Below are 13,543 nucleotides of genomic sequence, written 5' to 3'. Positions count from 1 at the left end.
TAGAGTATCCAAGGTATTGTTTAAAATCACAGACCACATGTTCAACTGAACGTCATTATCATGATATTTCCAGTATTTTGAACTAGTAGGAGATGACTGTCATCATCCAGGCGCTCACACAAAAATTATGACTTCCTCTTTTTAGTCAAGTGGTATTTGTACCATACCATCATCTTTAAGCATGTCCTCCCTTGCAGTGTGACTGACAGACCGAGGTCCTCTTCTTGGCCACCGTAGGTGTTAAGTGAAAAAGATATGAAAGATTCTAGGCTAGTAAGGATGAGAGTAAGGAAATTAACATTTATTGAGCACATAGTATGTGCCAGATACGGTACAAATATATACTCTCATTCAATCCTCATGACAACCCTGTGAGGTAGGCAGTATCCCCTTTTCACGCATGAGGAATCCCTTTTCTGACAACGGAGATTGCCTCTTGAATTTTTCTGTTGACATTCGCTTTCATTTATCTACTGTTATCCTCCCTATTGGAGAGATTTTGGCAACTGTATAACCTGAAAAGCCTACTTTCACTCAATAAATATGAATTTAATGAAGTAAGTTTCACAGTAGATCATTGGATGATTGAAAATGGGAACCTATCCTCCTTCCATCTCAGGTTACATCCTTTTCTAGCCCTTGTTAAAGACGTCCTTGCCTACTAAGCACTCTTGCTTGATTTCCATATTTCCCATTTATTAAATACACAGTGTATTCATCAATTGACCCTCTGGGCTCAGTCTCCCTAGTCGCATAGGGGCCAGGAAGCCAGACTGTTGAAAAGTACATGTTGAATGTTCTTAATCATGAAATGACCCCTCCAGCTTCTAGTTCAAATAGTACCAACATGGTTCACCTACCTCAGACTTAGATCAAAGGGGACCATATTTCTCCTATATACACCTTAGGGGGAGCTCAGAAGACTTCCTTAATGGTTCTCCTTCAGCCCTGCATGAACGGACCAGGAATGAAGTCCTGTATGTCCTTCCTCCCCCTTCTCTCTGAAGGATGACCTTGGTCCTCATCTGTACTCCTGAGCAAGTAGAACCTTCAATTTTCTTCTCATCAACTTCTTTATCAGCTTTCTCTTCCCTCATTTGATTCCAATTTTCTGGACCTTATAATAGTCTAGATAAAAGCATGTTTCAAAGGAAACCAGCCTGTGTTGGGAGGGACCAGCTTATCTGTGCCATGTTGCGACAAACACCGCAGACTTGTAAAACCTCCCTTGCGTTTGACACGGTCCATCCCATCTACCCTGCATCTTCAGGACTGGGATAACAGAAATGAAACTGTACTTCTCAGTCTTGAGGGTATATGCTGTGTGCAGCCTCATCTAGCATCACTTCAGGTTTCTAGGGAAATGTGTAGGGGAAGATGCAGGATCCATGTCCCATTCCTCCCTTTATGTCCCACTAGAGAGTCTTTTCTCTGTTCTTGGAGGAATTGGTTCCGAGAGTATAGGATCTCCCAAAAATGTGTGTTGCCCCAGGATCTTCAAAGGATGCTATAGCTATAGGAGAGACTCTCCACGCTGACGCCTGCCACAGCTGCGTACAATTCAGGCACCACCAATTCTGGTACTTGCAACACAGCCTTGTCATTTGCAGTTCGAGCAGCAGTTTCTAGGCGTGAGTGTAGCTCTCTAAGTGAGGGGCGGCTGTCCTCACTCCAACGCCAGCAGGACTTCATGAGACCATACCTGAAAGGAAAACAAGAGAAACAAGAGAAACTGTCTCCTCTCCTAACAAACCTTAACAAAAGAAACCTATGAGTCTTTAACCTACTTCTCACTGCTGTGTCCCATATGCTTCCCAGAGAATACTGTTCCTTCTCATCTTCCTAATGCTAAGTCTCTTAATATCATCTTCTCAACAGGACCCTTTTTATCAAAGGAATGACTAAATATTTCCTAAACTACAATCAGTATGACAGAACAGTTTTTTTTCCCATTAGATTACCAAAAACTCTGAAGTGTTTTCATCTTACATGTTATTCATTTGCATCATTCCAAACCATTGCTATAACTTATCTACCAGTATGAGCTACATTACAGCAAGGAAAATAAGAAGGTATGGAATAATACGATTCATACTAATTTCAGATAATGTAATTAGATGGTTCCTTCCTTTAATCCAGGTCATTTCCCCCCTTTATTACTTACCTTCTCCAGGAAATTGCCTTAATCGAGATAGAAGTACTTACCACCTTTAATCTGTCTTCGCTTCAATCCAGTGTCTAGAGAATTTACAACATGGCCTGTTTTCAAACACTTTTCATCAAGTCTCATTCCTGCCCAGGAACCTACAGTGATTTACCACTGCTCACCATATAAAGTCAACATCCCACCCCCCAGCTTCTTAGCACATAGTTCTTGCCTAACTGAAGCCCTCTCCTCCTGGCAAGTCAGTGTCTTGCTATACCCTAGATATGGTTAGTAACACCCAACTCTGTCTTTGCTCATGCTCTGCCCAATTCCTTGAATATCCTCTCCATAGTTATCCTTTCCTACAAGTTTAAGTCTCAAATCCTTTCCTTATAAACCTCAGCATGCACTGTGTTTCCCACACTCTCTAATGTTGTACGATGAGACTTTGTATAAGATGCTACTTTAATAATACTGCTAACGTTTTACCAAGAACTTTTTTTTTTTTTTTTTTTTTTTAGTTTTCTGCATACAGGTCTTTTGTTTCCTTAGGTAGGTTTATTCCTAGGTATTTTATTCTTTTTTTAATTTATTTTTTATTTTTTATTTTTTGCTTTATAACAAATTTAATCAGTTATACATATACATATGTTCCCATATCCCCTCCCTTTTGCGTCTCCCTCCCACCCTCCCTATCCCACCCCTCCAGGCGGTCACAAAGCACCGAGCTGATCTCCCTGTGCTATGCGGCTGCTTCCCACTAGCTATCTACCTTACGTTTGGTAGTGTATATATGTCCATGCCGCTCTTTCACTTTGTCACAGCCTACCCTTCCCCCTCCCCATATCCTCAAGTCCATTCTCTAGTAGGTCTGTGTCTTTATTCCTGTCTTACCCCTATGTTCTTCATGACATTTTTTTTCTTAAATTCCATATATATGTGTCAGCATACAGTATTTGTCTTTCTCTTTCTGACTTACTTCACTCTGTATGACAGACTCTAGGTCCATCCACCTCATTACAAATAGCTCAATTTCATTTCTTTTTATGGCTGAGTAATATTCCATTGTATATATGTGCCACATCTTCTTTACCCATTCATCCGATGATGGACACTTAGGTTGTTTCCATCTCCAGGCTATTGTAAATAGGGCTGCTATGAACATTTTGGTACATGTCTCTTTTTGAATTATGGTTTTCTCAGGGTATATGCCCAGTAGTGGGATTGCTGGGTCATATGGTAGTCCTATTTGTAGTTTTTAAAGGAACTTCCATACCATTCTCCATAGTGGCTGTACCAATTCACATTCCCACCAGCAGTGCAAGAGTGTTCCCTTTTCTCCACACCCTCTCCAGCATTTATTGTTTCTAGATTTTTTGATGATGGCCATTCTGACTGGTGTGAGATGATATCTCATTGTAGTTTTGATTTGCATTTCTCTAATGAGTAAAGATGTTGAGCATCCTTTCATGTGTTTGTTGGCAGTCTGTATATCTTCTGTGGAGAAATGTCTATTTAGGTCTTCTGCCCATTTTTGGATTGGGTTGTTTTTTTTTTGTTATTGAGCTGCATGAGCTGCTTATAAATTTTGGAGATTAATCCTTTGTCAGTTGCTTCATTTGCAAATATTTTCTCCCATTCTGAGGGTTGTCTTTTGGTCTTGTTTATGGTTTCCTTTGCTGTGCAAAAGCTTTTAAGTTTCATTAGGTCCCATGTGTTTATTTTTGTCTTTATTTCCATTTCTCTAGGAGGTGGGTCCAAAAGAATCTTGCTGTGATTTATGTCATAGAGTGTTCTGCCTATGTTTTCCTCTAAGAGTTTGATAGTGTCTGGCCTTACATTTAGGTCTTTAATCCATTTTGAGCTTATTTTTGTGTATGGTGTTAGGGAGTGATCTAATCTCATACTTTTACATGTCCCTATCCAGTTTTCCCAGCACCACTTATTGAAGAGACTGTCCTTTCTCCACTGTACATTCCTGCCTCCTTTATCAAAGATAAGGTGACCATATGTCCGTGGGTTTATCTCTGGGCTTTCTATCCTGTTCCATTGATCTATCTTTCTGTTTTTGTGCCAGTACCATACTGTCTTGATTACTGTAGCTTTGTAGTATAGTCTGAAGTCAGGGAGCCTGATTCCTCCAGCTCCATTTTTCGTTCTCAAGATTGCTTTGGCTATTCGGGGTCTTTTGTGTTTCCATACAAATTGTGAAATTTTTTGTTCTAGTTCTGTGAAAAATGCCAGTTGTAGTTTGATAGGGATTTCATTGAATCTGTAGATTGCTTTGGGTAGTAGAGTCATTTTCACAATGTTGATTCTTCCAATCCAAGAACATGGTACATCTCTCCATCTATTTGTATCATCTTTAATTTCTTTCATCAGTGTCTTATAATTTTCTGCATACAGGTCTTTTGTCTCCTTAGGTAGGTTTATTCCTAGATATTTTATTCTTTTTGTTGCAATGGCAAATGGGAGTGTTTCCTTGATTTCACTTTCAGATTTTTCATCATTAGTGTATAGGAATGCAAGAGATTTCTGTGCATTAATTTTGTATCCTGCAACTTTACCAAATTCATTGATTAGCTCTAGTAGTTTTCTGGTAGCATCTTTAGGATTCTCTATGTATAGTATCATGTCATCTGCAAACAGTGACAGCTTTACTTCTTCTTTTCCGATTTGGATTCCTTTTATTTCCTTTTCTTCTCTGATTGCTGTGGCTAAAACTTCCAAAACTATGTTGAATAAGAGTGGTGAGAGTGGGCAACCTTGTCTTTTTCCTGATCTTAGTGGAAATGGTTTCAGTTTTTCACCATTGAGGACGATGCTGGCTGTGGGCTTGTCATATATAGCCTTTATTATGTTGAGGAAAGTTCCCTCTATGCCTACTTTCTGCAGCGTTTTTATCATAAATGGGTGTTGAATTTTGTCGAAAGCTTTCTCTGCATCTATTGAGATGATCATATGGTTTTTCTCCTTCAATTTGTTAATATGGTGTATCACGTTGATTGATTTGCATATATTGAAGAATCCTTGCATTCCTGGAATAAACCCCACTTGATCATGGTTTATGATCCTTTTAATGTGCTGCTGGATTCTGTTTGCTAGTATTTTGTTGAGGATTTTTGCATCTATGTTCATCAGTGATATTGGCCTGTAGTTTTCTTTCTTTGTGACATCCTTGTCTGGTTTTGGTATCAAGGTGATGGTGGCCTCGTAGAATGAGTTTGGGAGTGTTCCTCCCTCTGCTATATTTTGGAAGAGTTTGAGAAGGATAGGTGTTAGCTCTTCTCTAAATGCTTGATAGAATTCGCCTGTGAAGCCATCTGGTCCTGGGCTTTTGTTTGTTGGAAGATTTTTAATCATAGTTTCAATTTCAGTGCTTGTGATTGGTCAATTTTTATATCTTCTTCTTGGATCGATCCCTTGATCATTATGTAGTGTCCTTCTTTGTCTCTTCTAGTAGTCTTTATTTTAAAGTCTATTTTGTCTGATATGAGAATTGCTACTCCAGCTTTCTTTTGGTTTCCATTTGCATGGAATATCTTTTTCCATCCCCTTACTTTCAGTCTGTATGTGTCTCTAGGTCTGAAGTGGGTCTCTTGTAGACAGCATATATATGGGTCTTGTTTTTGTATCCATTCAGCCAATCTGTGTCTTTTGGTGGGAGCATTTAGTCCATTTACATTTAAGGTAATTATCGATATGTATGTTCCTATTCCCATTTTCTTAATTGTTTTGGGTTCGTTATTGTAGGTCTTTTCCTTCTGTTGTGTTTCTTGCCTAGAGAAGTTCCTTTAGCATTTGTTGTAAAGCTGGTTTGGTGGTGCTGAACTCTCTCAGCTTTTGCTTGTCTGTAAACGTTTTAATTTCTCCATCAAATCTGAATGAGATCCTTGCTGGGTAGAGTAATCTTGGTTGCAGGTTTCTCTCCTTCATCACTTTAATTATGTCCTGCCACTCCCTTCTGGCTTGTAGAGTTTCTGCTGAGAGATCAGCTGTTATCCTGATGGGGATTCCCTTGTGTGTTATTTGTTGTTTTTCCCTTGCTGCTTTTAATATGATTTCTTTGTGTTTAATTTTTGACAGTTTGCTTAATATGTGTCTTGGCGTATTTCTCCTTGGATTTATTCTGTATGGGACTCTCTGTGCCTCCTGGACTTGATGAACTATTTCCTCTCCCATATTAGGGAAGTTTTCAACTATAATCTCTTCAAATATTTTCTCAGTCCCTTTCTTTTTCTCTTCTTCTTCTGGAACCCCTATAATTCGAATGTTGGTGCGTTTAATGTTGTCCCAGAGGTCTCTGAGACTGTCCTCTGTTCTTTTCATTCTTTTTTCTTTATTTTGCTCTGCAGCAGTTATTTCCACTATTTTATCTTCCACCTCACTTATCCGTTCCTCTGCCTCAGTTATTCTGCTATTGATCCCATCTAGAGTATTTTTCATTTCATTTATTGTGTTTTTAATCGATGCTTGATTCATCTTTAGTTCTTCTAGGTCCTTGTTAACTGTTTCTTGCATTTTGTCTATTCTATTTCCAAGATTTTGGATCTTGGAAATAGAATCTTGGATTATCTTTACTATCATTATTCTGAATTCTTTTTCAGGTAGACTGCCTATTACCTCTTCATTTGTTAGGTCTGGTAGGTTTTTATCTTGCTCCTTCACCTGCTGTGTGTTTTTCTGTCTTCTCATTTTGCTTATGTTACTGTGTTTGGGGTCTCCTTTTTGCAGGCTGCAGGTTCGTAGTTCCCGTTGTTTTTGGTGTCTGTCCCCAGTGGCTAAGGTTGGTTTAGTGGGTTGTGTAGGCTTCCTGGTGGAGGGGACTAGTGCCTGTGTTCTGGTGGATGACGCTGGATCTTGTCTTTCTGGTGGGCAGGTCCACGTCTGCTGGTGTGTTTTGGGGTGTCTGCGGACTTTTTATGATTTTAGGCCACCTCTCTGCTAATGGGTGGCATTGTGTTCCTGTCTTGCTAGTTGTTTGGCATAGGGTGTCCAGCACTGTAGCTTGCTGGTCGTTGAGTGAAGCTGGGTGCTGGTGTTGAGATGGAGATCTCTGGAAGATTTTTGTCGTTTGATATTATGTGGAGCTGGGAGGTCTCTTGTGGACCAGTGTCCTGAAGTTGCTTCTCCCACCTCAGAGGCACAGCACTGACTCCTGGCTCCTCAATTTGGGATGATTTGTTGTCTATTCATGTATTCCACAGATGCAGGGTACATCAAGTTGATTGTGGAGCTTTAATCCGCTGCTTCTGAGGCTGCTGGGAGAGGTTTCCCTTTCTCTTCTTTGTTCTCACAGCTCCTGGGTCTCAGCTTTGGATTTGGCCCCGCCTCTGCATGTAGGTCGCCAGAGGGTGTCTGTTCTTCGCTCAGACAGGACAGGGTTAAAGGAGCAGCCTCTTCGGGGACTCCGGCTCACTCAGGCCGGGCGAGAGGGAGGGGCACGGAGTGCGGGGCGAGCCTGCAGCGGCAGAGGTCGGCGTGACGTTGCACCAGCCCGAGGCGCGCCGTGCGTTCTCCCAGGGAAGCCGCCCCTGGATCCCGGGACCCCGGCAGTGGCGGGCTGCACAGGCTCCCGGAAGGGCAGTGTGGACAGTGACCTGCGCTCGCACACTGGCTTCTTGGCGGCGGCAGCAGCAGCCCCAGTGTCCCACGCCCGTCACTGGGCTCCACGCTTTCAGTCGCGACTCGCGCCCGTCTGTGGAGCCCCTTTAAGCAGCGCTCTTAATCCCCTCTCCTCTCGCACCAGGAGACCAAGAGGGAAGAAAAAGTCTCTTGCCTCTTCGGCAGCTCCAGAGTTTTCCCGGACTCCCTCCCGGCTAGCTGTGGCACATTAGCCCCCTTCAGGCTGAGTTCTCGCCGCCAGCCCCAGTCCTCTCCCTGCACTCTGACCGAAGCCCGAGCCTCAGCTTCCAGCGCCGCCTGCCCCGGCGGGCGAGCAGACAAGGCCCTCGGGCTGGTGAGTGCCGCTCGGCACTGATCCTCTGTGTGGGGATCTCTCCGCTTTGCCCTACCCAGGTATGTGGGGAGTTTCTTGCCTTTTGGGAGGTCTGGGGTCTTCTGCCAGCGTTCAGTAGGTGTTCTGTAGGAGTTGTTCCACGTGTTCCACGTGTAGCTGTATTTCTGGTGTATCCGTGGGGAGGAAGGTGATATCCGCGTCTTACTCTTCCGCCATCTTACCCGGAAGTCAAGAACTTATTTATTACAAAAGGCATGGTAGGGAAACTTAACATGCATTATTTCATTGTAGCCTCAAAATAAATTTGAGGTAGGATTATCATTATACCTATTTTAAGATAAGTAAACAACGCACAGTAAAGTAGTAGGACTAGGACTGAACGTGTGTCTTTTTGACTCTATGAGATGAATCTGAGCTTTTAACCATTCTACTTATTGCCTCAAACTTGATGTTGATTTTCATGTTGTTTCTGATATCCTTCTTCAAGACCAGGTACTTTATCAGTTAAATGTCTCTCCCCAGTATCAAGGACAGCCTTTTATACACATAAAGCCTATCAGAAATATTTGTCAACAACTTCATTCTAGTATACCCAGCCAGTATCACTATACTGTGTGTATGTGTGTGTATATACACATAAAAATATATATCAACAGTTATGATATTTAACATTTTTAACATGCTTGATGCTGTAACTGTTTCAGGTTGGGAAACCCAGGTGCTGGAAATTTACCCTTTCAGTGCTGAAAAATTTACAAAATAGCAACAACTTTAATAGAAATGTATATTAATATATTAACTCCTGTCTTCTTAAAAATAATTTACCTTTCCTTATGTTCTATAACAACCTTTTTTGTACTTTATTGGTTATAAAATTCTGAGTGTAATTTTTAATTTTTCCATTTTCTGCCTCTACGTTAGTTCACCAACTGTCCCTTTCTGCTGACAATTTGGTATCCTCCTTCTCCTGCCTCATTTCTTCTCACCCCCACTTTTGGTTGGCTTCCAACATGCGTAGAACTGGGAAAACAGATAATCAATACGTTTTTAAGTTAAATATTAAATAGGAACCAGTGAGTAACTGTAGTGCAATGGATTTTATGACAACTATATTAGAACTGAAGCTAGTAGTCTCTAACTGAGACTGACATTTAAATAGATAAAACACTACTGTATTTGCATTGGATTTGGCCTATTTTAAAAGCTTCCAGAAGAACTAAGCTTTAACAACATTAGTGAACTTAAATTTCTAATATAGTACTCGGTGGTTGCCTCAATATTTTGTGTGTGTGTATGTATACACACATACGTATGATATACATATACATGTACATCGTATATGTGAGCAGATGTGTTTTACTGCAGAGGTTTGGTTTAGTGTTGTACATTAGCACATAAAGGACAGCTGAGGGTCATCTGAGCCACTCTGAAAGGGGCACGACTGATGAAGAGCAAAAAAAGATTTTAAAAACCATTTACATGCTGTGTGTGCAGCTACTGGGTCTCTTCATGATTTTCCTTCTTTGGAGATGCTGTAGGATGCTGGTAGGGGGGATTTCAGGATATGGAGGTGCCCCTGTTGGTATGGAAAGAATGAGAGTAGTAAGAGAACTTAAGGGTCCTTAGAATATAAAGTATAACTAACACTACTCTCCATCCACCTGGGCTAACTACCTGCAAAAGCATAGCAATAGGAAAAATAATAGATATAATATAATTGCTCCCTGGTGATCAAGTAAGGATATAGCTTAGAGAATTTTGGAAAAAAAGAGATGGGGGTGGGTACTGATAACTTAGCAGAACGTGAGTCTTTAGGAAAGTAACAAAATAAAGCAAAGTGAGAGATAAGATCTGCCCTCTACTTCCCAAACATGAGAAGGTGCTCTAGTTTCTCCATCAAGTGGATTAATAAATCTAAAGACAATATTTTTATGTTTATGCAAGATCATCCTTGGAATCATCCTTGGATTTTAAAACATCCCATGGAATTGGTAAAGTCTTGAGGGAAAGAAAGAGAAAGAAAGCAAAAGAAAGTTAAAAACAGAAGAGGGAAGGAGAGAGAGAGGGAGAGAATCAAGACATTACAAGACTATCTCAAAAATCAGGGTTCTATGTCAACTCAGTTCAACCTTCAGAGATTGTACCGAAACCCCTTCTCATAGCAAGTGTCGTCCACCACCCAAATAAACACCCTTGTATATTTTTGTAGAGGTGCACACTGCTTTGGGGATCCTCCTTACCTAGAGTCACCATCTCGTAGAGCAGTATCCCAAAAGACCAGCTGTAAAAGAAACAAGGCCATGGATTTAATTTCTATTTCTGCCTTTCGTAAAGACTGCTCACTTAAGTACCAGAGGCCTTCAGTAAGAACCCCATTACAAAGGCAGTGAAAGGGAATCAAGGGTGACTGATACAGTAAGCAATGAGGTAGTGCCATTAGAAAGCACTTCTGTCCAATTCCCTTAGAATCTAATCTACTTGAGTACTGAATTTAGGTCTCCTTGTTTCTATATTACACATTAATAGATATTTACCATTATTTGCTAAATTGTGAGTGTTTGTGCAAACATGCAAACATATTCACCCAAACATACAGAAATTCCCCTCTGCGTCTTTTTCATCCTTCCCATTTCTCCCTGCTGAAATTCTAGCCTTTATTCTTAGCTCAAGACCAAGCAAGTTTTATCATTTATCTACTATTTCCTCAGTAGGTCTAATTGCCCAAACCTAGGAAAAATATGAACAAGTTTTATACATAACTGGAGTAGGCATTTGCCTAAACAATATGATTCAAGAGATGTATATTTCACTATTCTATAATATCATCATTAAATGAGCAATATTTCCCAGTTAAGCTTATTATTCCCAGACCTCTATTCAAAAGGAGATGTCAGCGAAACAGCAATGAAATAAAAAAGCAGTCTTCTGGGGACTTCCCTGGAGGCCCAGTGGTTAAGACTCTGCACTTCCACTGCAGGGGGGCATGGGTTTGATCCCTGGTCGGGGAACTAAGCTCCCACATGCCATGTGGCACAGCCAAAAAATAAATAAATAAAATAAAAAAGCAGTCTCTTAATTGACTCACCACATCAACTGATGTTCTAAATTTCCCCCACAACTCATAACATTCATGGCTAGTAAGATGTTCTATATTGTGTTTATGTGCTCCTCCGAGCAGTTGAGTTGTATGGCTACCAAAGGTCAATCGCAGTTCTTTACAATCCTGTTTATGCCAATCCTACATGTAACTGTAATTATGTAATCAATTAAATATTATGTAAGCTGATTAAATATACATGCCAAAAGCATTAGCTCCCTGAAAACCAGATTGAATGCTTTGAAAATATTCTATAAAACCAAGCTGCTGGGCTTCCCTGGTTGCGCAGTGGTTGAGAGTCCACCTGCCAATGCAGGGGACACGGGTTCATGCCCAGGTCCGGGAAGATCCCACATGCCGCGGAGCGGCTGGGCCCATGAGCCGTGGCCGCTGAGCCTGCACGTCTGGAGCCTGTGCTCCTCAACAGGAGAGGCCACAGCAGTGAGAGGCCCGCGTACCACAAAAAAAAAAAAAAAACCAAGCTGCTAAAAAGAAAGTGTTGTCAAATTGTGTGGGTGAGACAACTGTAGAAAACTGGGGAAAAATTAACAATAAATGCCTGTAGTCAAATTGCGTCACAATTGTTTTCAAGTTTCTCACTCTATTTAGAGTCATCCCAAACTGAAACTCAAAAATAATTCATTATGGATGCTATTTATACAAGAAACACAACACGTAACTTCATTTAGCATAGCAGGTCTATCCCCTTGGCCCTCCTCCAAAAGATTGATAATTAAATATCTATTTATATGTTTTAAGTTAAAATAAATTGAGTATACACACACATATGTATTTATTTTAATAAGTCCTAGTTTAACTAAACTTTTGATTAAGCGGACCTACCTCTTTCAGATAAAACTAGATAAACAGATAAAACTCCACCAGATTAAGTCCTCAGATACTAGCATGAATAATCTATTCATTCTTTTCTCTCCTAATTAAGGTTTCTAATCTCACAGGGAGGGAATACTTCAAAAGGCACTAAAAAGGATTGCAGGCAGATGCCAAGTATGAGCTCTGCCACATAACACACATTTTTGCTTGAGAGTCTGACTTCTCAGTAGAGATTTCATGTGGAGACATAACGACAATAGACCCAGTCATGTTCATGAGCTGGAGGACACCTGGGTCAAGAAAGGGAGAAATCCACAGGGCAGGAACAAACCATACATGTCTCCTTTGATGCCAGCTGGTCTCAGCAGAAGCCGTTCTGGGGCGAGCCACTTGAGAGGTATGATGCGAGTAGACGAGATGGCCCCTCGGGAGTGGACTTCATAAGCCAGGCCCAGTCCGCAGAGTTTAGCAGTGAGATCACACTGGATCAGGATATTCCTGGCTGCCACATCCCCATGGAACAGATGCTTATCCTGGAGAAATTCCTGTCAACATGAGATCAAAGACGGATCAGCTCTCTGAGGTCATGGCTTAGCTCACAGATAAAGAGAAACAAATCCTTGAAAAGACAAGTATATTTTCTACTCTGAACAAGCCTCATTAATAATGACATATTGCTTCCAAGTATTTATTAATTTTTAAATTAATTTTTATTTATTTATTTTTGGCTGTGTTGGATCTCTGTTGCTACATGCAGACTTTCTCTAGTTGCAGCGAGAAGGGGCTTATTGTTGTGGCTTCTCTTGTTGCAGAACACAGGATCTAGGCACGCGGGCTTCAGTAGTTGTGGTACGTGGGCTCAGTAGTTGTGGCTCTTGCGGCACGCGGGCTTCGTTCCTCCACAGCATGTGGGATCTTCCTGGACCAGGGATGGAACCTGTGTCCCCTGAATTGGCAGACAGATTCCTAACCACTGTGCCACCAGGGAAGTCCAGCTTCCAAGTATTTATAATGAATCAGACATGTTTGCATTGTGTTTAAGATTAGCAAACTGATACCTATACTTCATTCCTTTTTTAAAAAAATTAAAAGACTTTATTTTTTTAAGAGTTGTCTTAGGTTGACAGCAAAATTGAGTGGAAAATCCAGAGCACTCTGACATCCCTTCCCTCCCACTTCATAGTTTCCTCTATTATTAACAACTAGCATCAGTGTGATACATTTGTTACAACTGATGAACTGATACTGATACACTATTTTCAACTGAAGTCCAGAGTTTACTTCAGGGTTCACTTTTCACATTGTACATTCTCTGGGGTTGGACAAACGATTTACACATTTTGGGTACACTGATATACCCATATATATATATATATATATTTTTTTTTTTTTTTTTTTTTTTGCTGTACATGGGCGTCTTACTGTTGTGGCCTCTCCCGTCACGGAGCACAGGCTCTGGACGTGCAGGCTCAGCGGCCATGGCTCACGGGCCCAGCCGCTCCACGGC

At 41.0% G+C, this 13,543-nt stretch overlaps 1 protein-coding gene across 3 annotated transcripts in view; it reads right to left on the bottom strand.

The window, feature by feature from the left end:
* Positions 1–675: 675 nt before the first annotated feature.
* STYK1 (serine/threonine/tyrosine kinase 1) overlaps positions 676–13,543 on the bottom strand; it is a 57,707-nt gene continuing 44,839 nt past the window's right edge. For all 3 annotated transcript variants that reach the window (XM_082636531.1, XM_082636532.1, XM_082636530.1), the window contains exons 7-10: positions 12,373–12,581; positions 10,346–10,386; positions 9,585–9,681; positions 676–1,702 (exon numbers count right to left, since the gene is read on the bottom strand). In XM_082636531.1, coding sequence (XP_082492657.1) covers positions 1,498–1,702; positions 9,585–9,681; positions 10,346–10,386; positions 12,373–12,581 — 552 coding nt within the window. In that variant the 3' untranslated portion in view covers positions 676–1,497. The remainder of the gene's footprint in view (positions 1,703–9,584; positions 9,682–10,345; positions 10,387–12,372; positions 12,582–13,543) is intronic.

Source organism: Mesoplodon mirus (assembly GCF_964341445.2).
Source record: "Mesoplodon mirus genome assembly, chromosome: 11".
In the NCBI taxonomy this organism is placed as follows: domain Eukaryota; kingdom Metazoa; phylum Chordata; class Mammalia; order Artiodactyla; family Ziphiidae; genus Mesoplodon; species Mesoplodon mirus.
The sequence above is the reverse complement of the archived record's forward strand: the minus strand, read 5'-3'. Positions and strand labels throughout refer to the sequence as shown.